This window comes from Bos javanicus, chromosome 10, assembly GCF_032452875.1.
Source record: "Bos javanicus breed banteng chromosome 10, ARS-OSU_banteng_1.0, whole genome shotgun sequence".
NCBI classification, from domain to species: Eukaryota; Metazoa; Chordata; class Mammalia; order Artiodactyla; family Bovidae; genus Bos; species Bos javanicus.
The window spans coordinates 55,800,605-55,826,243 of NC_083877.1; the positions used below are offsets into that span (position 1 = coordinate 55,800,605).

At 38.1% G+C, this 25,639-nt stretch overlaps 1 protein-coding gene across 1 annotated transcript in view; it reads right to left on the minus strand.

Moving 5' to 3' along the window:
* UNC13C (unc-13 homolog C) overlaps positions 1–20,318 on the minus strand; it is a 657,134-nt gene extending 636,816 nt beyond the window's left edge. The window contains exon 1 of the mRNA XM_061431239.1: positions 17,325–20,318. Within this exon, the coding sequence (XP_061287223.1) occupies positions 17,325–20,313 (2,989 nt within the window). The 5' untranslated portion in view covers positions 20,314–20,318. The remainder of the gene's footprint in view (positions 1–17,324) is intronic.
* Between the last annotated feature and the right edge of the window lie 5,321 nt (positions 20,319–25,639).

The window sequence follows — 25,639 nt, forward strand, 5'->3', positions numbered from 1 at the left end:
CACACCCAGAAATAGGTTTTAGATTTCAAGTGGTTGGTATAAGAGCAAAGAATTTGAAGGGAGCTCCCTATACAAGTCTCTCTGAATTGGTAATGATAAGTTCCTGTGAAGTCAGTTATCAGTATGTTAATTAGCAGTAAGTGTTCTCACCATCACCATTAAGGAATTATGGCTTGTTTTTATTATATAAATAATACATGCTTATGATTTAAAACCAAGAAATAGAAAAACATAGGGAAATATTTCACAAATAGAGTCATATAGCACATGCTGTTCTACATCTTGGAATTTTTTCAGCTTACCATATGCAAGCATTTATATATACCTCATTCTTTGTAATGACAACAGAGTAACCCATTGTCTGGATATGCTTTTTTTTTTCTTTTTTGTATATTTTTAAATTTTATTTTATTTTTAAACTTTACAATATTGTATTGGTTTTGCCATATATCAATATGAATCTGCCACAGATATAAACGTGTTCCCCATCCTGAACCCTCCTCCCTCCTCCCTCCCATCCCTCTGAGTCGTCCCAGTGCACCAGCCCCAAGCAACCAGTATCATTCATCGAACCTGGACTGGTGACTCATTTCATATATGATATTATTCATGTTTCAATGCTATTGAACAATAGACTGGTTCCAAATTGGGAAAGGAGTATGTCAAGGTTGTATATTGTCACCCTGCTTATTTAACTTATATGCAGAGTACATCATGTGGAATGCAGGGCTGGATGAAGCATAAACTGGAATCAAGATTGCCAGGAGGAATATCAATAACCTCAGATATGCAGATGACACTACCCTTACAGCAGAAAGAGAAGAACTAAAGAGCCTCTTGATGAAAGTGAAAGAGGAGAGTGAAAAAGTTGGCTTAATACTCAACATTTAAAAAGGTAAGATAATGGCATCTGGCCCCATCACTTCATGGCAAATAGGTGGGGAAACAATGGAAACAGTGACAGACTTTATTTTGGGGGGCTCCAAAATCACTGCAAATGGTGACTGAAGCCATGAAATTAAAAGAAGGCCAAAGAATTGATGCTTTTGAACTCTTGTGTTGGAGAAGACCCTTGAGAGTCCCTTGGACTGCAAGGAGATCCAACCAGTCCATCCTAAAGGAGATCAGTCCTGGGTGTTCATTGGAAGGACTGATGCTGAAGCTGAAACTCCAATACTTTAGTCATGATGCGAAGAACTGACTCATTGGAAAAGGCCTGATGCTGGAAAGATTGAAGGTGGGAGGAGTAGGGGTCGACAGAGGTTAAGATGGTTGGATGGCATCACCGACTTGATGGACATGAGTTTGAGCAAACTCTGGGTGTTAGTGATGAACAGGGAAGTCTGGTGTGCTACAGTCCATGGGTTGCAAAGAGCTGGACACGACTGAGGGACTGAACTGAACTGAACATGAGGCGAATCAGTTTGTAGTAAGCTCTTGAGCACCATCACTGTGTGATCTTAGACAAAACATCTAACCTCCAGGTCCTCATTTTCCTCCACTCTCAAATGACAGAATTGGGCTAAATCATTGAGAATGCTCCTTAAAGCCTAAGACCCATTAGTCTAAGAAATGCTACATTAAATCTACCTGTCTTCTATGTTTTCTGCTGTTTCATTTTAAAAGAAGTCTGGATACAAATAATTGTATAGGTAGTCCATGTTCATGGATTGCAATAATTAATTTTCCGTTCAGTTCAGTTGCTCAATCATGTCCGACTCTTTCTAACCCAATGGACTGCGGCACACCAGGCTTCCCTGTCCTTCATCAACTCCTGGAGGTTGCTCAAACTCATGTCCATCGAGTCGGTGATGCCATCCAACCATCTCATTCTCTGTTGACCCCTTCTCCTCCCACCTTCAATCTTTCCAGCATCAGAGTCTTTTCCAATGTGTCAGTTCTTTGCATCAGGTAGCCAAAGTATTGAAGCTTCAGCTTTAGCATCAGTCCTTCCAACGAATATTCAGGACTGATTTCCTTTAGGATTGACTGGTTTCATCTTGCAGTCCAAAGGACTCTCAAGAGTCTTCTCCAACATGAGAGTTCAAAAGCATCAATTCTTTGGCCTTCAGTTTTCTTTATAGTCCAAATCTCATACCCATACATGACTACTGGAAAAACCATAGCTTTGACTAGACAGGCCTTTCTTGGCAGAGTAATATCCCTGCTTTTTTATATTCTGCCTAGGTTTGTCATAGCCTTTCTTCAAAGAGGCAAGCATCTTTTAATTTCATGGCTGCAATTACCATCTGCAGTGATTTTGGAGCCCCCCCCCCAAATAGTCTCTCACTGTTTTCATTGTTTCCCTATCTATTTGCTGTGAAGTGATAGGACTGGATGCCATAATCTTAGTTTTATGAATGTTGAGTTTTAACCCAACTTTTTCACTCTCCTCTTTCACTTTCATCAAGAGGCTTTTAGGTCTTCTTCACTTTCTGTCATAAGGGTGGTGTCAGCTGGATATCTGGGGTTATTGATATTTCTCCCTACAATCTTGATTCCAGTTTGGGCTTCATCCAGCCCAACATTTCACATGATGGAATAATTAATCTTAGTAATATTAAAATGTCCATACTACACAGAGAAATCTACAAATTAAATGCAATCCCTGTCAAACCACCATGTTCACAGAATTAGAACAAATAATAACCTTAAAATTTGTATAAAACTACATAAGACCTGAAATAGGCAGAGAAAACTTAAGAAATAAAGCAGGAAGCATCATACTTCTTGATTTCCAGCTATATGTCAGATATAAAGATCAATGGTATAAATAGAGACCCCGGAAATAAACCCATGCACATATCATCAATTAATCTATGACAAAGGAGGCAAGAATACCCAATAGAGAAAAGACAGTCTCTTCAGTAAGTGTTGATGGGGAAACTGGAAAGTTACATGTAAAAGAATAAAATTAGAACACTTTTTAACACCATACACAAAAATAAACTCAAGATGGGTTAAAGATCTAAATAAGACCAGAAACCATAAAGCTCCCAGATGAAAATAAACACAGGCCATATACTTTTTGACATGGAACTTAATATTTTTTTGATCTGTTTCATCACACAAAGGAAACAAGAGCACAAGTAAACAAATGGGACCTCATTAAACTTAAAAGTTTTTGCACAGCAAAGGAAACCATTGACAAAAGACAGCACACTCTCTTTCCACTTATATGTAGAATCTAAAAAATAAAACGAATGACTGAATATAACAAAATAGAAACAGACAGATAACAAACTAATGGTTATCAGTGGGGAAAGGGGTGTGGGGATAGGCAAGATAGGTGAAGGGTATTAAGAGGAACAAACGACTAGGTATAAAATAAATTAGATACAAGGATATAATGTACAGCACAAGGAATATAGCCAGTACTTTATAGTAACTCTTTATGGAGTATATCTATATCAATATTGAATAACTATGATGTTTACTCGAAAATAGTACAATATTGTAAGTCAACTATATTTCAATAAAAATAAATAAATAAGAGAGTCTGAGTTTTCCAAAAACTGGGTACCTTGTGCTAAAGAGAGTATGATAAATAAGCAATTGTTGGAAAGTTATTTACACTTCAAACCTGAGTTATCAACAGGGAAGTCCAAGAGGTTGGACAAAGTTTCCAAGCATCCCTCATGTTTATTCAGTCTTGTAATCAGAAGAGTGTTTTCTTGTCCATCTGATTTGATTTACCTTGACATGGAAATAACTTTTTTATCCACAAACTGTTTCTTTTTTCTAAATAATTTATACTCACACTGAACAATGCCAGAGAAACAAAAGCCACCAACAGAATCAAATTATAGTAATAAATATAGTAATAAATACATTCATAGCTCAGTAATACTACTCAGCACTTCTATAATATTTCTCAGCCTGGAAGATGCACAGAGCCATGTCTTTTTCATGAGAAAAGGAGATCCTTCTAATTAATATTCCATTGACTAGTTAAGTTTTGGGAAGAAAAATGAGTTACTTAAGCAACCAACCATAAGAATCAAGGACCTGTGAAATAATTTAGAGTTGTAACAGACAAAATGTATGACAAAGTTCATCAGTGATTTGCAAAAAAAATTTTTTTGTTTAATAATTGGTTTTAATATTAATGTATGACAAACCTAGACAGCATATTAAAAAGCAGAGACATTACTTTGCCAGCAAAGGTCCATCTGGCCAAGGCTATGGTTTTTTCAGTAGTCATGTAGGGATGTGAGAGTTGGACTATAAAGAAAGCTGAGCACCAAAAAATTGATGCTTTTGAACTGTGGTGTTGGAGAAAACTCTTGAGAGTCCCTTGGACTGCAAGGAGATCCAACCAGTCCATCCTAAAGGAGATCAATTCTGAGTATTCATTGGAAGGACTGATGCTGAAGCTGAAACTTTAATACTTTGGTCACCTGATGTGAAGAGCTGACTCATCTGAAAAGACCCTGATGCTGGGAAAGATTGAAGGCAGGATGAGAAGGGGATGACAGAGGATGAGATGGTTGGATGGCTTCACCAACTCAATGGACATGAGTTTGGGTAAACTCCGGGAGTAGGTGATGGACAGGGAGGCCTGGTGTGCTGCGGTCCATGGGGTCACAAAGAGTCGGACATGACTGAGCGACTAAACTGAACTGAACTGAAAAATAATGTATCCACATTATTTTATAACATACTTGGCTGGGACTGTGGTTAAATTTATGGAGCCAGATCAAAGATTTACTCTGTCTGGTTTTTATTCTTGTATTGACTATAAAAGGCATCCGTGAAAATCATTTGTTACCTGCCCAATTGGGTCATTATGCATGTATTCACACTCAGTCAGGCAAACACACGCTTGTGTTCCTTCCAAAATATTTGCACAGAAATAACGCTCTGATTCTTTACATGTCTATCAGTCCTGTTAACCCCACGTCAAAAATGTAGAGACTTCAAATTGTTTAAAGATAGTTTCATTCAAGCCTGGCCTTATGTGTGCTCTGTTACTGAAATGGTGAGATTTCAGGATATCTGGACAAACTCACCTATCCAGAAACTATATAGTTCATCTGTTTGCCAATTCCTTAAATGGCTTTATCAGCAAGAAAACCTGTCATTGTATCACAGAAGAGAAAAGGCGTAAAAATGCCAACATCCCCAGGAGATGCAGTTAATGAACTGAAAATCAATTACAATAAATATCAGAGTCACTCTACAAAGCAGTGTTGGGAAGGGCAGGGGATGATAAGGCAGGGAGCAGTGGACACAGAACTTGCCAGCCCAGGATACTGGGAGCCAGGGGCTGGTGGGGGGCGGTAATAAGAAGCATGTAAGCCCCATTCACTTCTACACAATCTAGTCCTGATAGTCTTCAATATACACAGAAGTGTGTTTACTCATTCAGTGCTGTCACTAACACTAATCTCTAACCCACTTCACATCACTGTCTAAAATCATTTCTAAGGTCTCTCAAACCTAGGCATTCTGATTACAATTAGTGAGGCCTTTTTCATAAATATCAATATCTTCCTATTGTTCACAAGAGGCAGTATAATAATTAAGAGTGAGCATTCAAACCCTGGCTCAGCTTAAGGTGACTCAGCTAGGTAAATGACACTAAACTTAATGGCCTGAGTCTCTGTTACCTCTTCAGTAAAGTGAGGGCATTAATAGTCATGACTGCATGTCTTAGTTTGGGTTTTCACAAAAGTAGAGGTTAGGACGAGGACATGAGGGTATAAGTAGCTTCTTTGGGAAGTGGTCCCTAGAAGCAGAAAGGAGAAGCAGTAAGAACGAGGTAGAGAAGTAGGGTCTAGTCTAAGGGTGCATCGCTGGGGCTGCTGCTGTAGACAACAGGGGCTTGATTCAGCAAGGCCCTCCAGAGCTGTGGTCTCCTGAAGGGTAGGTAGAAGGCTGATGCATTTTTCTAATAACCCCACAACACCTTTGTGTGAAGGCTGCTGATGAGAATCCCTGAACATCAGGGAGACTCCAAAGCAGAAATTCAAAAGAATGAAGGCACCTGTTTGAGCTGGGAGGCTGGCAGTGAAAGATGAGGCTGAGCACCCATGCTGTGGTCCATGACAGCTGCAGCCAAAACCAGAGAAAGGCTCAGATGTGTGACCTGAAGCTCCAGAAACACTGCCGCACTCAGTGGTTTGTGGAGACTTCAGCTGAAAATTGAATGCAAAGGATTCACTTCTGTCATATAGTTTGAGATGAATAAATGTTAGTTGCTATCTTTAATGTGATGATTCCTTTTTATTTTCTAGGCTTACTAGTAATAACAGCTACATGTTAAATGAGAATTAATAATTAAATAGTAATTGTCATTAGCTATCTGGTGATTTATCTTTTCTATGTCCTCTCCTAATTATAATTATGATGTCCTTCACTGTACACATTCAGGTAAGTGCTAATGAATATTTTTATAATAAACAATTGAATAATAATATTTGATTACAAGCCACAGTGTCTCTTAAAACAGTTAGTTTAAGAAACTATTTTATTGTTTTCTTTTAATTGCTGAATAGTTGGCTTACAATGTTGTGTTAATTTCTGCTGTATGGAAAAATGATGCAGTTATACAAATACACATATATTTTTTCATATTCTTTTTCATTAGAGTTTATCACAGGATATTAAATATAGTTCACTGTGCTAAACAGTAGGAACTTATTGTTTATCCATCCTATATATGCTAATTTGCATCTGCTATCCCTAAAAGAAATAATTTTGAATTGACCTGAATTAGGTTGTAACCTTATCAAGGAGCAAATCTAAGCCTAGTGTCTTGTGTTCTCTCCCATCCCAAAGCCCTAATTCTGAGTACATCACACTTCTAGTACTCAAAAAATGCTGTTGGATTTCCTTAGTTCTCTGTGCTGAAATTGCCCTGAGGCAAAACAGTTAACCAGCCAGAAGTTGCATGTTTTCATGTTCCATGAAAATATCAATAACTGTAGTTATTAATACTGTGTCCAGCACTTTGTGCTAAGTTGCCGAGGCTCAGTCTTTCAAGAAGTCAAACCACAAAAATAATCATATAATTGGTCACTTCCCAAAATGCATTCTAAATGGTTTAGTTCAGTTAGGAAACATATAAGAAGGTAATAGAACTTGGGGCTTCCTTTGTGGTTCAGTGGAAAAGAATCTGTCTGCCAATGCAGGAGACCCAGGCTCAATCCCTGGGTGGGGAAGATCCCACATGCCGTGGAGCAACTAAGCCTGTGCACCATAACTACCAAGCCCATGCTCTAGAACCCAGGAGCTGCAACTCCCAAAGCCTGCATGGCCTAGAACCCGTGCTGCTCAACAAGAGAAGCCACTGCAATGAGAAGCCTGCACACTGCAGTGAAGAGCAGACCCCACTTGCCGCAACTAGAGAAAGCCTGCAAAGCAACAAAGACCCAACAGTTAAAAAGAAAGAAAGAAAGAAAGAAGATAATAGTACCATTTGACTTCTGGCAAAAATTTCTCAGAAACAGTTTAAGATCAAAATAAGAAATCTCTTTGCTTTTTGGATAGATTGGCTCCCTACTGATACTTACTGGTTTGTCTGAAAACCCACTTTATTTTTATTTATTTATTTTTAGTACATGGAGGTATGATTATTATTTGCTGAGTTTGAGGAAACTCAGCCACAGAGAAATTAAACAACTTGCCTGAGATTAGACAACTTGGAGGTTGACTCCAGGGCCCCTGTGTTTAACACTCTGCTTGGCTACCTCACTGGTGGTCATTGAGGGATATTGTGAGAGATGCCTGGCAATGACCAGCAACTCACTGCCTATGAGGGAAGCAGCAATAGGCACTTTCAGCGTGATGAGCCCAATGCTTGCTGGACCTCATCCTCAAAGTATTACAAAGATGTTCTTAAAAGATTTGTGGATTTGTATGTATCTCTGGATACACAAAGGTGATGGACTGTGGGGACCACAGTGGAACTAGGGCAAAAAGACAGGAGATTCTAGTAATAGACCAGGCAAGAGATGATGGTTTCTAGAACTAGGGTAGAGACAAGAAGTTGGAAAGAATTTGCTATGGTTGAGAGATAATTAGATGGTCAAATGGTCAGGGCTTGTGAAATAACTGATTCAAATTCAGAATTCTTGATGGATTGAGGGTTAATGAAGCCTTAAGTCCTGTTCTCAAGTCTGGGCTGCTAAGTGAAGGGAGGATGAATTTCCAGTCACCTCCAGCTTCAGAAGCACCTCCCTCCAAGGACTTACACATCAGGAATATCAGAAAGAAAGGAATTCAGATGCTGAGCAGCCAAAAAGAAGACAAATGTCTACTAAAAAGTGACAAGGAAGGGTCTAAGAACGATGGTTCTCTGACCTGAGCAAACAAAGGGTAGTGGTGCCATGTACTGAGAGAGGAAATCCAGGAGGAGAAGCAGGATTAGGAGACAGAGGATGAAGAAAGTTTGCTGTTAGGCATGGTGAGTTTGAGACCGATGGAATATCCCATTTGAATCGAGTCTTACATTCATTTTGGTCAATCTGTGGTAACTAGGAGAAAAGAAAAAGTGCCAACTGCTCCACAAGACTCAGAAAAATCTGGGCTCTGGATATTTCACCAGATTTGTCTCATGCCATTCTCTGCCTTGCTTGATAGACTCCAGCCACATCAGGCTTTCCTTAATTTTCTTAAATATATCACAGCACTGTCTGCCTTAAGATTCTGGCTCAATACATTCCTCCACCTGGAATGCTTCTTTTATTTCCCTTAGCCTAGTTAGAGGTATTCATTCTTCCGACTTCAGGGTAGATGTCATTTCCTCAGGGAAGACTTTTCTAAACTTCAAATAAGATGCTGTCTTAGCACTTTCTACTTATTTCTCCCACAAAGTTTAAAATGACGCATTTGTATGCTTTTGAAATTTAAATTCATCATACATACTTCACAAGGACAAAGACCAAATAAGATTTGTCACTACTATAACCCAGATGCCTAGCCAGGCAATTAGATACTTATTAAGGAATGAAGGAACTAGTGGGTGAACTAATGACTAAAAGAATGAATGTCTAGTTTTGGGGAAGGAAGAGTTAGCCCAAAGACACTGATTCAGGACCATCAACACAAAAATGAAAACTCAAGCCAATGGAACATGAAATCATCCAACAAAAAACAAAAGGACAAAAGCAGTATTATTAACTATTAACTAATATGTATTTCTTAATGTGATCCATGACTCATCTTGCATTGAGATTAACCAAAGATTTGGTCAAGGAATTTATATTTTCACCAAGTGCTTCCAAGTGATCCTTCTGTATTCTAAAATCTGAGAAACCTTAACTTTAATATTCAGCAGAGAGATACTCTTGACACAGCTCCAAAAGTTTGTATTGCAGACTAGGTGTTCTCAAGTCCAGAAGAAAGAAGCACAAATGTATATAGTAGCTAAGGGTATGCTGTGTGTACAGGGCATCAGAATAGGATTCAGAAGTCCTGGAGCTGATCCTTGGTCCCATCACGTGCCAGTTTTACAACCTACATAACAGCTAGTAATGAACTTGAGGGAACAGATACTTGAAGAGGTTGGCTATCTCACTGATGTTGTATGAGAATTAAATCTGTGAGAGTTAATTCTTAAAAAAAAAAAAAGGAAGCAGCACAAAAGTTGTTTTATGTGTTGAGAAACTGCAAAGAGAATGTTGATCAACTTGGGAATTATCCTATTGATCTTCCTCAGATAGTAAAATACGACCCTGTTAACACTGAGTAAATTCACATCTTCTGTGTGTGTGCATGCCCATAAGAGTGTGTATGTCTTTAACTGTAATCACTAAAGAACAGAAATAGAAAATGAAAGCCATGAACTTTCCACAAGACATCATTAAGCATCAGAAAAGGCATTAAGGAAAGGGGAAGCTTAACCTACATCTCCGGGAAGTAAGATCATATTCAATCTGTCATTTCTTGTTGCCACTATTACTTGCAACCAACAAGTTTATCACGAGTTTCACAGAAATGATACTTGGATAATCATGTTTCCTGTAATAATGTCATGTAAAATGGAAGAACGGTCTGATAGCTTGAGTGCTGGCTTATGATTTGGGAGGACAGCTGGTAACTGCAGATCTGCTGATAAATCCATGCTGTCAGGTAAATCAACATTTTGCCAGCTCACATCTCCATCTTATAAAGTTGAATAGCAATACTTAATTTCTGAAATCTTAAAGTCAGCAGCAGTGAGTAAGCACATAGAATCTGGAAAAGAAATGCTAACTCTAAATCCTGGTTCTTGTACTTCTTAGTTCCTTTTTTTCTCCTCTCCTTAGGTAAATTTACCTCTGTTTCTTATCTATAAAATGGAGATAATAGCAGTATCCATCTCATAGGATTATCGTGAGGATTATATGACTTAATATAGTGTAAAATATGTAGAAAAGTGTCTGGCACATAACAAAGCACTCAGTAAATGTTATCTATTTTCAAGCCACCTATCTTACAGGGTTCTTAAGAAAATTAATGTGTGTGTTTGTGTGTGCCAACACTACAATAAAAAATACCCACATAAACATCAAGTTTAATACTTGGAGATTAGTTCTATCCTTTTTAAAGTAGTAATGATGGTTAAATTGGAGAAGAAGTAAGGGATTAGTTGGGGCAGTGAAGATGGCTGGAGGGAGTAGAGAGAGATATTTATTTTAAGTAACACTGCTCAAAGTATCCTTGGGATTGACTACAGAGTCATATCATAGTTGTTAGAATCTGCTGAATGTTATTCATTTTTATCCTCTAAGGGTTTCTTTTATTTTGGAAGTAGCTGAGACCCAGTGTGAACCAAGTTTGATGAATGAGATAGTTAACAAGATTCCATAAAACAATTTCCTTTTAAAAAGAATAAGAAAATGCATACCGTAGGTTGGAATAAACAATGGTGAAGAAATCTATTAATGCATTTAGTTCCTTCTGGTCTTGTAGTCTATGGAGGCAACCTAAACTATTAATAATACCTTATCATGGAGACCAGTTTTATTTGGGGTCAGGGTAACCCAGCAACCTGAAACTCAGCATCAGGTCACTGCCTGCAAGTTGAGCTCAATCCTTGGATGCCAGGGGAACAATCAAGCTATTTTTTTAACCTGTATTAGAGACTCATTACTGAGTAGAGACCCAGGTTCAGATATTTGCGTCACTCTCTAGATGACCAATCTAGTATATCAATCCCTCCGGGATTTGCTTTCCTCTGAGTAGTTCCTATTCTGAGATGTTCAGATCCTTTCCTAATCCCTAAACAAGTAACCAAGGCCCAATCAAAAAACTGCCTTCCTGGGGAAAATTCTTGCCCACATCAGGTCCCCAGTCCTCTCTGTTCTTGGCTGCTCTCTACCTCCCCAACTGATGCCCAGAGTTAGACTCTAGGTTCCCTAGTAGTCACTTGTAGTCTGAGGTATGTTTTCCAAGTAGGAGATTTTCCTCTAATGCATTGGGCTTTCGTTCTTCACTTCCTCCTGAGATTTATCCCAGAGCCTGAGTTACCCCAGTGGGTATATCTAGTCAGATCCCAGCACCTCAAACTCTAACCTAATCAATAACAATTGACTAGGCCATACTTTCCTGTGTCTCACACAAGACTCCAGTTTCTTTATTTTATCCCACACTCCACAGAAAAGTCTCACATGATTCACAATTTCTATAGAAGCTCTCTATTTGAACTTGCAAAAACTATATGAACAATGACATTAGCGGGGGAAAAAAAAAAAAACCTATCCATCTGAGATTTTGGCATAATACCTTTCCTTGAATCCCTGGAGTTTGAAATCTATACTGCAGGCTTTGAAGCAATATTATTAGTATAATCTGGAAATCATCTTTTATCATCAGTTAATATTTCCTTGTAAAATGTGTTATATTTTTAGTTTCCCTACAAAGACAAATGTTATAGGAATACAGTTTGGAGCCATTAATAATTATAAATAAACAAAATCTTTGAACCCTAGAAATTCATTGTTCCTGTTAAAAGCTGACCTTTGTGTATCCTTGTGAATTTCTTCTCTACCTCCTGTAAAATGCTTTCATTCCTCAAAAACTCTGATTACTGGCACTCCTTAATTTCTATAAAGTCTTTTAATATGAGAACTGTCACCCTTCCAGATTTTCTAAACTTTTTAAAAAATATGACACTATCTCATCCCAAACTATTATCACTCGCTTTGTGTTAACAGAGATCAATATTTACTACAGCAGCCAACACAAAACTGGCTGATCTTAAAAGCATAACTTATCCGTATGCTTAAAAATATAAGCTATGTCCCTTCATGAAAAGACTCACCTACACCTGCAATGAGATGTCATGGAAAGAGCATCAGATGCTGAATTCTGTTATATGTACATCAATTTCCATCAATACTCTTACTAGCTGTGTAGCCTCAGACCTGCCTTTGCCTCTTTAAGACTCAGTCACCTCATTTGCAAAGTGGGGCTAATACCATACAACAAAGATTAAATATGTACTTAAAGATTCTAGAGGTGAATAGAATTGGAAGGTGTTATGCATGTGTTGGTTCTCTTCCTATCTCTTAGTTCCATACCACATCAGAATAATAGCTTTGGGTCCACTTGGAACTATCTTCTTGTACACACCAGCATTACCTGTCTCCCCACTCAAGTGATTTATAAACACATGTGTTCTTTTGAGCACCAATCCTCTCTCCTAAAAAAATTACTCCTTTGGGCATTTTGGGCTTTCTGTCTAGCAAGAAGCAGAGATGCTAGCTGTTTCCACTGCCTGTAAGGATTCTTGGCCCCTTCACTCCTTACATAGATCATAGCCTGTCTCAAAAACCAAGACAATCACTTGATATTTTAAGTAATTATCGAGTATTTGGAAGCAAACAATACTAAACCAAAACTGTATTGCTATGCACTGATTTTAAATAGAACATTTTACAAATGGGCTGTCTTTTGTTATTACTAGTACTGTTATACTTGCCTTGAAGAAGAATGTTTACATTTGAAGGACTATATATATTGCTTCTCTATATTTTAATGTGTAGAAATTACCAAAACCTCCTCGTAAGTGTAATAACCTGCTGCTCTGGAGAATTATAAATCATTCTTTATTTTAAGCAAATTATTCACACATTTTATTAGACTGATTCTATCTCTTCCAATTAGAAAAGAGATGAAACAATCCTTCGTGGGCAGGTATAGTATTTGCTACACAGTACTCAGTGGCACTCTTCAATTGTGCTCTGATGCTCACTTGCCTCAGAGAACACCCTAAAAAGGCAGACTTCGTAGCTCCTGAGCTGGACTCTCCACAGCAGAGGCCCAGAGATGTTCAAAAGTGTAAGCACCTCTTGATAGATAAACTTGGACCAACAAACCTCCAAAACTTAGTTGAAATATTTATTCTTTAACATTAAACCTGGAATTTAAGTAAATTCAGTAAGTTTTTAAAGATGTATAAGTTAACATCATCATAGAAAGAAAGATGTGATTAACTGAGCCAAAGGTGAGAAAAGTCAAGTTTTCACTCTCCATCACATTCTCCCTTTTGTACTATATTAAAATATATCTGATTTAAAAAGTCTTTTTAATAGAAAGAAAGAAATTTAAAGTTTATCTGAATTCTAAGAATTCTCCACGGAACTAGAGAGGAGTCTAGCATTTATTTGTGGACTAGATAAATATGCCAGATACTGGGGCAGGCTCTGGCATTACAGTAGCAATGGAAAGGGAAATTCACTCATGGACTTTACAATCCTGTCTAGCAGCAGCCTCTTCCAGAACGTACAGGCAGCCTGGAAATGACATTTCAAAACAAAACATTTTTTACTATTTTTCTTGAAAAACTTACTTCAAACTGACTTTAGAATCTAATTCCTTGTAAAGTGTACTCAGACTTTAGAACATCATCCTTCAAACATCTGTTGTACAGTATTTTTGGGGCTCTACAAGCCTTGGTTTATAAGATGAACCATGCATTTGGACTAGAAAAACTGAGAATGAACTATTTAACAATAAAACCTCAGTGCTTTTCATAGTATTTCTATTTTCTTGTGAAAATCCTTTAGTTGGAATCAGCCCTGCCTGTGGCCAAGGTTACCTCCATCTTTCATCACGTCTCTCCACCTTAAAACATGAACAAAACAATCTTTGAGGGGAGTAAGCATATGGCTGCTCTCAAAAACCAAATTAACCATCTATTTAATTCTATATTCACCATCTTACTACCTGTATGACACTGAACAAGTTATGTAAGCTTTCCGCATCTCAGTTTCCTCACCTGTAAAATGAGATAATAATGGAATCAAACTTACAGTGATGCTTCAAGAGACAAAGGAATAAAAAGATAGATAAAACGCTGGGAAAATGCCTGGTATATAATAGTACTCAATTATAAGGTTGCATCTCTAATCATTCTGAACCCCTAGGAAATAAAGGCACAGTTTAGCAAGTAAAGGCCACAGTTTGGATTTGGATTTTACTTGAAAGCTCATGTTTTTTATTCAGTATCCTGCTTCCTTTGATGTAGCCATTCATCCAACACATTCAGTGCCATCCTTGTATAAAGCACTGGTCAAATGAAAGAATGAAAAGACAAGACTTCTGACCCTCAGATTACACCTTAGAAGAGAACATAAGGAATACAGATAAATTGTCATTATAAAGGTGGACACCAGAGCTCCAAGAAATAGGTATAGGGAAATTCAGAGGAGATATTAATTAATTCCAGTCGATGGGTGGTGAAAGGCTAAGGGAAGGGGATCAGATATTCACCATCATGGTGTGTTTCAGACCAGTTACACACATAGAGTCCAGCAGCAAGGGAAGAATATGGCCTCGTGGAGGTTCTGGCTACATGTAGACTAAAATCTCTCTCCTGATTGGCCTGCTGTTCAAAGTTAAGATTCTCATATAAACTGGCATCAAACATCCATGTACACCGGGGTCTTTAAAAAGTCCCTCTTTACCAGGACCCTGAAGACAAAAGTTGAAATAATTGATTCAAATTCATAAGCCAACAATTCCATCAAGGAGAACCACCTCCCACATTGTTTACAGCAAGAGATCTAAGGTCCAATCTTGCCAGGTCAGTAATGGAGAGAAGACAGCACTGCTACCTAATGGTGACTGCATCGTCATGAAGAGAAAAATACGCTGGCATCTGCCCAAAGCCCAGTAAGCAGATGGCCATGGGCACAGAAGCCATCATGACGATTGGCACCTCTTTGGGATGCTCTGAACCGGGAAGGGGCCTGAAAAATGCCCTCCCTTGGCTGCCCTTCCTCATGAGGCATATTGGTGTCACAGGAGGGGGACAACTGCCTGACTGCTGCCAAAGAGAGAAGAGATGGCCTTTAAAATCTAGGCTACTGCAACCTCCTGGGTAGTCAATCTGGTGCCTTTCAAGCCATCAGAGAGCATCTTAAAGATGTATGTATGCTTTCCTGTAGGATAAATGATATCCAACAGATTCCATTCAAAGTTGGCTCATAGGACAATAAGCCAAGTTCCAAGATGGTAGAGTGGTTTGAGTCATCTGGAGTCAGTGTGTCAGGTATGTGGTACACAATTGTTTTTCCTATGTTAGGATTCCGAAGTGGGTGCTGTGTGAATAACCAAATGAATTCATATTTTCTGAGGATAAGTACCACTGAAAGACTAGGATTTTAGCTATGTAAATAGTCATTATAAGTAACAAACTACCTTGCAAAAGTTTGCTAACTGGGGACCTTTTTATGAGTTGATGAAGATCCACTTTCTTTTTTGAAACATATAGTTTCATTGTATTTATAATATTGCCTAACATTTTGGATACCTTAACCAATTGGCATGAAAACACTCATGTGTTGCACCACAACAAACACACACACCTACACACTTTGCTTATTCTTAATATGCTTTTGAGTAGATCTCTCTGAATCCAGAGTAAGTAAAATATAATGTCAAAATCCTGACCTGTATTTCAGGCTTTGAACTATGACCTGAGTTTCAGTAATAAGAATATCTAATATTAAAAGTCACTCCAAAATAAGATATTCCAGTATGCATTACATTTACATAAAATTTTAGCTACTGCCGTTTCAAATCAATTTTAAAAATATTTGACAATGCTTCCCTTTAAAAATAACAACCAAAAAACACAGCCTATGTACCCAAGATGTCCTTGACTTATGTTTTTTAAAAAAATTACATAAGATATGCTGTTTTATATGAACAGAATTTTAGAACAGAGAACCATAATAGTTATTTCAATTGTTTTAGGGTCTAAAATAGTTTAATCATGAAGGTATCTGTTTAGTCAATGATCCACCCATGTCAGCCAGAACATGACCAGTTTGAAGTTGTATCTGATCACAGAAAATGAAGCCATAATCAGCTACCAGATAAATAAATTATTATATTATTTTATAATAACAAATAATGTTTGATCATATAAATATATAAATTTGTGAAGTATTATGTACAGTATTTTGAAGATGACATTTCCATATTCAAAGAAACCATTAACAGTATATGATCAATTAAAACTGAGATTATATCAAACTATCCTAAAGATATAAAGAGATAAGCATGCAAATAAAGTAAATTTTAAGGGACTGAGATAAAGTTTGGTTGAGAAATTAAAAGTCAACAAAACTTTTACTTATATGTAGCTACTTTTCAAAACTATATGATCCAAAATTGTTCCCCTAGGAGGTCAAGGAAAATTATTAGGTAAGGTACTATTTTCATTTCCATAATGGTCAAGAGATTCTACTCCACTCTTTAGGAGGAAGATACTTGTCTCTGTCTCCTTACTGACTCCTTCAAAAGAGTGACTTGTGACCATTCCGGCACAGCCTGGGACGTTAATGTCCTCCCTTAGCTTCATCAGTAAGTAGTGAGTGAAGTTGTCATCCGTGGTTCAGGATGGGGTTGGCTGTGTACACCTAGTTCTTCCTGCTGGCATGCTCCAAAGTACAGAAGTGATGGGGAAAGGAGTGGTAAATCTAGGAATCTATCTTTCTTAATTCTTTAAGATTAAGTTTATCTTTCTCCCTATCCCTATACAAAACCAAAATGTAGACCCCAGGCTGCTCTTTGATTTCACCCACCCTTCCTTTGATACCTGATGCCATTAAATTGGAAATATGAAGGGCCTTTTTTGACTAATCCTAGCACAGAAATCTCTATCCTCAGAGTATAGTGCTTATTTTAGTATGACCTATTTGAAAGCATGTTGATTTTAAATTGTCAAGCCCAGCTTGTTGGGGGAGCCAAGTAAAATAAGATTCTTCTCAGAATAAACATGCAAATTCCTTGAAACTAAATTCCTTCTCCCAAGAGTAAACACAGAACATGTTCTAAAGAACACAACCCAGTGAGCTCATAATATAGCAGTTAAACATAAATACCTCCAGCCAGGATCTTCTCTTCCAGTTCTGCCATTTGCTTCTTATAGGCTTTCAAAGCTGCTTCTTTGAAAGAGGGACGAATCCTCTTTGGCTTTGTGACTTCCACTAGTTGTTCAGGGATGTTTTGGTTTTCGTCTTCTTTCATTTCCATTTCAGCCGGTGCTTCATTTAAGGGTTCCAATCCCCCTTCACTAACCACGTCATCTGCCTGCCCATCATAACCCTCATCTTGTGGGGTTTCATAAGGGGTTTCATATGAAGGGTGATCATACTCCGGCATTTGTTCATCTGTTTCAGTAACACTAGTCCTGTTTTCTAGCTTAGCAAGGACTTGTTCCATTACTTCAACATAATCTGTTTCATTATCAGCCACTGGTTCACTATAGTCCTCTTCATCCTCTGCTTTGTAATAATAAGGTTCTGTGTAGACATCAGAGTCAAGGGTTGTACTCGATTCATTTGCAGTTGATTGGGATAATGTCCGAAATCTCCCCATTAAGGAAGAGCCGCTGTCCTCATACCCACTGAGACTCTGTGTGCTTTTGTTCCATACCACTTCCAAGGCTGACTTAGCTCTCTGTAGTGTAGATCCAAATTTTGGGAAGCTGAAAGCCTTATCGGAAAGGTCAATGCTTAATCGACTATGCCAAGATTTGGGTGGGGCATCCTCTGAATCATCACTTTGCAATTCACTTTGACTTCGATACATCATGGACAACTGGTTTTGGTTTTGGTACAGCTCATTAGAATTAGGTTCCTGATAAGAATTATATTGGCCAACCCACTGTCCTTGTGGTTCATTATCCAGCCCAGGGCATGGAGAAGAGTTGTCATCTTGGGTTAAATCATAGCTCTCAGAGTCATCCTGAAGGTCACTGTGGCCCTTTCCCAAGTCTTCTAGGTCTTTATGGTAAACATCAAGTGGTTGATCAGATAGACTGTTTGTGTCATAGTCAAAAGCTTCCTGGGTAGATGAATCCAAACCTAAATCGGCTCCTTGCTCTTCTTGATTCCATTCTTTCCATGGAGAAAGATCTTCATGAAAAGAGAGCTGAGAATCACTGTAGTGGCTCTGGTCTCCAGAAGCACACACCATGCCATTACTCACTCCACTGTCCACGGTTTCTGTGTATTCAATTTCACTCTGCCCTTGGACACCCAGAGGAGCCCCATTCTCCTGATCCTGAGGGTTGTCATACATGGTAGGGGTGCCCTCCTGTTTCCTCTGCCAAAGTTCCCGGTCTGAAGAAGACAGGAGGGAACTTCCATTAGTTCTAGTGAAAAACTGATTTTCTGAAAAATCCTCTGAATAAGATTGACACAATTTGGAAAAATCAGATTCAGAACGGCTAAGTTTAGCAGTGAAAAAATCACTCTGTGAGTGCCAGAGAGGTGTCACATCTGCATAATGGGTTGTGGTTTGTTTGGCCAAGTTATCCGATTCTGGCAAATGTGAAGAAAGTTTATCATATTCTGATTTATTTGCAATTTTGCTGCTACTAGCAGTTTTATTCTTGGCTCTAGCATTGTGTGATTTTGAACTTGACTTGGAAGCACTTCCTTTTGTTGGAAACTCTGACTTGGAAAGTACAGCATAACTGTTTCTATTGAGATCAGATGCCAGCTCTCCATCACTGTCATCAGGAGAGTGCCAACTGTTCTTCTTAAGTCTGGGCTCTGGAGTAGACAGCTTTATGTCCATGCTTTCATATGTCTGGGAGGATGGTATCCCTCTTTCTTTTCTTTCTTTGATGTCATGAGTAAGAATATCTGTTGAGATTCCGATGCCTGTTCCTTTGAGTTTATAGGATTTTTTTAAGACTAAATCCCTTTGCTGAGGGGTTTCAAAGTACACAAGGATGGGTCGAGGCTTTGCATTCGGGCAATCCCTTTGGTGTCCTATCCTCTGAGCAAATTCAATTTTAATAGCATTTGGTGCATCGGAAAAACCCATTTTATCTATTAGAACTTGGTACACCACACTTTCGATATATTCAAATCTTTCTTCGGGCACATTTAAAAATCTCAGGCTTGCTTTGCTTCCCACATGACCTAAGTGTTTAATATAATCATGGATGTCTCTAGTTTCCCTCCGAGACTGGACAAACCCTGTCCGCAGCTGCTCAATTTCGTTTTGCACAACCTCCACGCTGCTGGAGATCTCATCAATGGAATGCTTGAGAGCATTGACATGCCCTCGGAGTTCAGAAAGTTCTGTTTCTATCTGACTTATTCCCTGAAGTTCCTTAAAGATCATTTCCATGACATCCTGCGTTTGGCTAATGCAGACAGAGGAACTGAATCCAGGCTCCAGGGCGTTGGTCTTTGGGTTTCGGGCAGTTCGGTCCAAAGATTTGCTTCTGATTCCCCAGGTTTTCTTCATTGTGCTCAACTCTGAATCCGAGGAGACACACTCTTGACTCTTTTTCCATTTCCTCAGTTTGCGTAAAGCTCCTAGCTTTAAGCTCTGCAGAGTGCGTTCCCCGTCGGAACTCCCCTCTGAGGGCGCCAGGCTGCTGGAGCTCTTCCTGTTGCGTCTAACGGGCATCATGAGTGCTGACTGTGCCTGGTTTTCTGTACTGCTCCTTAGTTCACTGAGTGATTCTGAGTAGGAGCTCTCAATGGAAGATAACTCCTGAAGGAGCTCCTCATGATCACCGTTGGTTACATGAATCTTCTTCTGGAGGCCATTGGCAATAGCTACTCGGTAACTGAATGTGGGGGAGAGAGAAAATTCTTTGTTAGCCTCCTCTTCTTCGGTGGATAAGTTGCGAGTGGATGAACACTTTGCAAGCTTCTTTACTGTGCTTTTCAAGGTGTTAGAAAATTTGGGGGTTTTGGTCTGGCCAGCAACAGGAAGGTCTTGATCTTTTTTTGGCTGACGATTCTCTTTTTTTTTGGTTGTATTTCCCAATTTCTTTGTAAACATTCCTTTGCAAAGCTTATGGATGTAAGGTAAAATCAGGCTCTTGAAAACATTAGCCACCATGGAGAGCAATTAGAGCAAGCTTTTCTGTCCCAGGAAAGTAAATAATGTATCAGGATAGAACTCTGTAAATCCAACGCCAGCATCACTGTTCAGATGTTCTGTGAATCAGTGAAAATAGCAGGAAGGGCTGCTATGGCTGCCACAGTGTCACTGTCCTGGGAAAACCAGAAGCCAGGCTCCATTTATGAAAGACATTCATTCTCTCTTGGAGGAGGGGTTTCATGAGTCTCTCTCATTTCCACATAACTTCAGGCAGTACCTAAAAAAAGGAATTACAAAGTCAATATCAGAATTTGATCCTAGATTTAGCCCATGGCTAACAGTTTTTGAACTCTTCAAGATACACAGTGTGTGAAAAATTGCAGAGGGGACACAGAAATTTCAACACACAGTTTTAAAACAACTAGGTAAGGAAAGCAGAACCGATAACTGTGTTTAAATTATCATTTCCTTTTCCTAAATCGCTTATGGGTAGACACAGTTAAAATACTAGTAAAGGTAATAGTAATTATTTAGAAAAGTTTGTATAAGATGACAGGCAAATTTTAATAACTATTATATATTCACTATATGAGCTTATCATTTCCATTTTATATCTTTTCCTAAAATTACATTTACTTATACAAATATTACATTTCAATTTAAATATATTTGCCCCACCTCAAACATTTAAAATTCACTGAATTAATATTATTCATGTACTTAAGATTTTTTCTTATTCAAATAGTCTTACTTTTCTAGGTATTCAATGATTGATAATTTCTTAAATAATGATTAAAGAAATCCAAGTAAGAAAATATTTCATAGGATGATGTAAATACCAAGAGAAAATGCATCCTGTATAGACATCAAATTTGTCAATGGAGTATCATGAATTGAAAAAATAGACAATTATATAATATTTAGGCATATAATAACAACAAAAACACAATAGGAAAACCTTATATTTGAAAATAAGGATAATCCATCTAAGTTCTTAGAGAATGTGGCTTGGAAAAGCAAAGCCACCCTAACCAACCAGTGCAGACTTGTGGCAGGTGGCAGGAAACCCATCCCTAGGGTTAAGATGATAACTGAAGATAGAGTGCCAAATCACAAAAAGAGATTGTACCACAAATAAAACATGTCTAAAGATACTAAAAAACTGGTTGGATATATAATTCATCCTATGATTTGGTGTTTTATAATGTAAATGACCACATAACTAAGTCATATTTGTGATAGTTAGCTTCTTGAATTATCTGGACAACAATGACAGTTTACATTAATTTTTCTGGTTTACCAGCACTGTGCCTTGTATGTAATAGGTATTCACATATAATTTTGTTGACTTGAACTATTTCATCACTGAAATATATCACAGAGTAATAGTAATGACCAAAAATCTTTGTTGATATCAAGCTATGGATTTGAGTAGATAAATGTTCTAATTCTTTAAAGAATACATCATAAACTGCACATTGTTTTAGGAGCCTGATGGCTCTTTATCAGCTCCCTCCATTTGGAAATCTGCCAATTTCACTTCACTAGGATTCTGCAGGAACTTGGGGAATACATTCTCTGGCCAGGAGCCAAGTTTCATAGGAGACAGGGCACTGCAATGCAAGAAGGAAGCAAAAAGATGGAGAGAGACAGACTCTAAATCCATGTCTTCTGGATTTCATAAACAGTCAGAGTCAAATTTTGCTTGTCTGAAACAATTTGTCAGTCATTCAGAATTACATGCCAGGACCTGTTTTCTAATAATAAAAATGTCAAGAAATTAATTTCTGAATTAAATTCAAAAAACATTTATTGTACCCCTATGCAACTTCTCCTATGGGGACAAAAAAGACATATTGGAAAGTTAAGTAGCAGTAGAGTAGATAAATTATTTAAAAGCCAACTTCAGTAAAATAAATTGTTCTACTAATCACTCTGTCGAAGATCCTGGGTTTCCCAAACCTTGAAACAAATACCTGATTTTTGTTTAGATGAAAGCAGGAATTTTGTCAATGCCTCTAATATTTTCATGAAATTGTGTTCAGGCTTCCTGACCTGTGTTACTAATTCAGAGCCAATGATCTAGACAATAATGGTTGGAACAATTTTGAACAGGAAAATTTAACCTGCAGTGATGCCCTGCTTCAAAATGCAAACCTGAGGGTATGTGGACACAGTTGCACAGATGAACTCACTTGTTCTGTATTCTAACCACATGGAACAACTTGTTATTCACTATAAGCTCTACTCTCTTTCACACCTCAATAACTTTTCTGTTCTCTCCACCTAGAATATCATTCATGTCTAGCCCTCCTTGTCTATAAAAATTGTGTTTCAGCTTCAGAATCATTTGTTCAGTGAAGACTTCACTGACCACCCACACTGAGCTTTTCTCTCTCTTTGCCACACTCTCCTGCAAGCCAGTGCATAAGCAATACATATTATTCCCTACTGTACTCTCATTCCTGTTTCCATCCCCTGGACTATGTCCTATTTAATGGGAAGAATATGACTTGTCCAGTTTTAAACATCCTGAACCCAGCATACATAAAAACATTTGATAAATAGTTATTGAAGAATTGGTCCAAAAGGTACAATGTTTCAGTCGCGCAAGTTGAAGAAGCCCTGAAGACCTACTGTACATCACAGTGCCTTTAGTTAATAATACTGCTGCTGCTGCTAAGTCGCTTCAGTCGTGTCCGACTCTGTGCGACCCCATGGACTGCAGCCTACCAGGCTTCTCCATCCCTGGGATTCTCCAGGCCAAAACACTGGAGTGGGTTGCCATTTCCTTCTCTAATGCATGAAAGTGGAAAGTGAAAGTGAAGTCACTCAGTTGTGTCCGACTCTTAGCGACCCCATGGACTGCAGCCTACAAGGCTCCTCCATCCATGGGATTTTCCAGGCAACAGCACTGGAGTGGGGTGCCATTGCCTTCTCCCAGTTAATAATACTGCATACCCAAAATTTTGCTAAGAAGGTAGATCTTGTGTTCATAACACAATCTTGGTGATGGTTTCACAGAGGCATACTTACCTCCAAACTCACAGAAAGTTAGAAATTAACCCACATTTCAGTCACTTATTAAATATCATCAGCTGGTTGTCCAAATATAAACTCCATCAAACACCTAGTCATTTTCTTGAATGATTAATCTCAATTTAATATCATATCCTAATTATTGACTTCCCCAAGACATATAGCTAGGAATCATTCTAGATTCAATATGATCCATCATATTTCCATACCCTATATATGTTCACTCATCCCACTAGTGATGCCTCAGTGCTGAACTCCACAATTTCTCATCTGGACTACTACAATTGTATCCTATATGGTCTTCCTAACTCTAAGTTGGCTCTTCTCTCAAATCAACCTTTCTTAAAATTAATACATTTAAAAGATGTAAATCCTTCCACTTAAATCACTATCTCAGTAGTTTCATGCCCTGTCACTTCCAGAAGCATGTCTGCCTAAGACACACGGAAATAGTAACAGTTCTGTGATCACTGTATTGTTGCCTCCCCAACGTGCTTTTGCCCATGCTGTTCCTTCTGGCTTCATTTCTTTCCTGTCCCCTCTATCTCCACATCTTACTCATGAATGTCTCTAAGGCAACTAAACATCTTAAATCCAGCAGGGATTAGCATCACCTTGTTTGACCTCCTTTAGACTCCAGCACTCCTCCTCTGTGCACCCCCAATGCCTTGAATGCACATTTGTTATGGTAATTCTTAGAATATAACAGTTATGTGTGTGAAATAGTTATGTGTCTATATCTCAAATGTGATTTGAGGGGGCAGGGGCTATGATCTATTTAACTTTAAATATTCAAATTGCTCGATATATATTAGACTTACAATATTTGTTGGGCAAATAAATACAAGCACAAATGAATGAATGAACAAGTAACAAGCCCATAAACTCGAAGATGGGTTATAAAGATTCCAAGAAGCCCGAACTAGCTGAACTTGGCCTTAAATGATCCAGATAAAGAAAATCAGTATACGCAGAAGGTAGGCCTCACAAACATTCACATCATGTTAAAAATGAAGAAGCACCCACCTTGGAGAGAGATGGGAACTAAAGGAGGATGGATCTGCATGGACAAAATGTAAATAGTTTGTGGAAATCTCTTAGGTTCAGAAACTTAGGTTCAGAAGCTCCATTTGATGAGGGGGCACTAATGGTTTTTGGTTTTCAGCACAGCTTCTGGATGAGGCATATTAGCCATATAAGCATGAGAAAGTCACTTCTATACTGCCTTCACTTGTACATTTTTTTCCTTTTTTTTTATTCCATATTTTTATTTTCTATTGGAGTATAGTTGTTTTACAATATTGTTTGTTTCTCCAAAATATACACAGTTCATGCAGCGCAATAACAACAACAACAACAAAAAACAACAAATAACCCAACCAAAAAATGGATGGAAAACCTAAACAGACATTTGTCCAAGGAAGACATACAGATGGCCAAGAGGCACATGAAAAGATGCTCAACATCACTGATTTCAAGAAAAATACAGATCAACACTACACTGAGGTTATCCTCACATCAGTTAGAGTAGCCATCATCAAAAAGTATACAAAAATTAGGTCCCATTTGTTTATTTTTGCTTTTATTTCCAATATTCTGGGCGGTGGGTCATAGAGGATCCTGCTGTGATGTATGTCGGAGAGTGTTTTGCCTATGTTCTCCTCTAGGATTTTTATAGTTTCTGGTCTTACGTTTAGATCTTTAATCCATTTTGAGTTTATTTTTGTGTATGGTGTTAGAAAGTGGTCCAGTTTCATTCTTTTACAAGTGGTTGACCAGATTTCCCAGCACCACTTGTTAAAGAGATTGTCTTTAGTCCATTGTATATTCTTGCCTCCTTTGTCGAAGATAAGGTGTCCATATGTGCGTGGATTTATCTCTGGGCTTTCTATTTTATTCCATTGATCAATATTTCTGTCTTTGTGCCAGTACCATACTGTCTTGATAACTGTGGCTTTGTAGTAGAGCCTGAAGTCAGGTAGGTTGATTCCTCCAGTTCCATTCTTCTTTCTCAAGATCGCTTTGGCTATTCGAGGTTTTTTGTATTTCCATACAAATTGTGAAATTATTTGTTCTAGCTCTGTGAAGAATACTGTTGGTAGCTTGATAGGGATTGCGTTGAATCTATAAATTGCTTTGGGTAGTATACTCATTTTCACTATATTGATTCTTCCAATCCATGAACATGGTATATTTCTCCATCTATTAGTGTCCTCTTTGATTTCTTTCACCAATGTTTTATAGTTTTCTATATATAGGTCTTTAGTTTCTTTAGGTAGATATATTCCTAAGTATTTTATTCTTT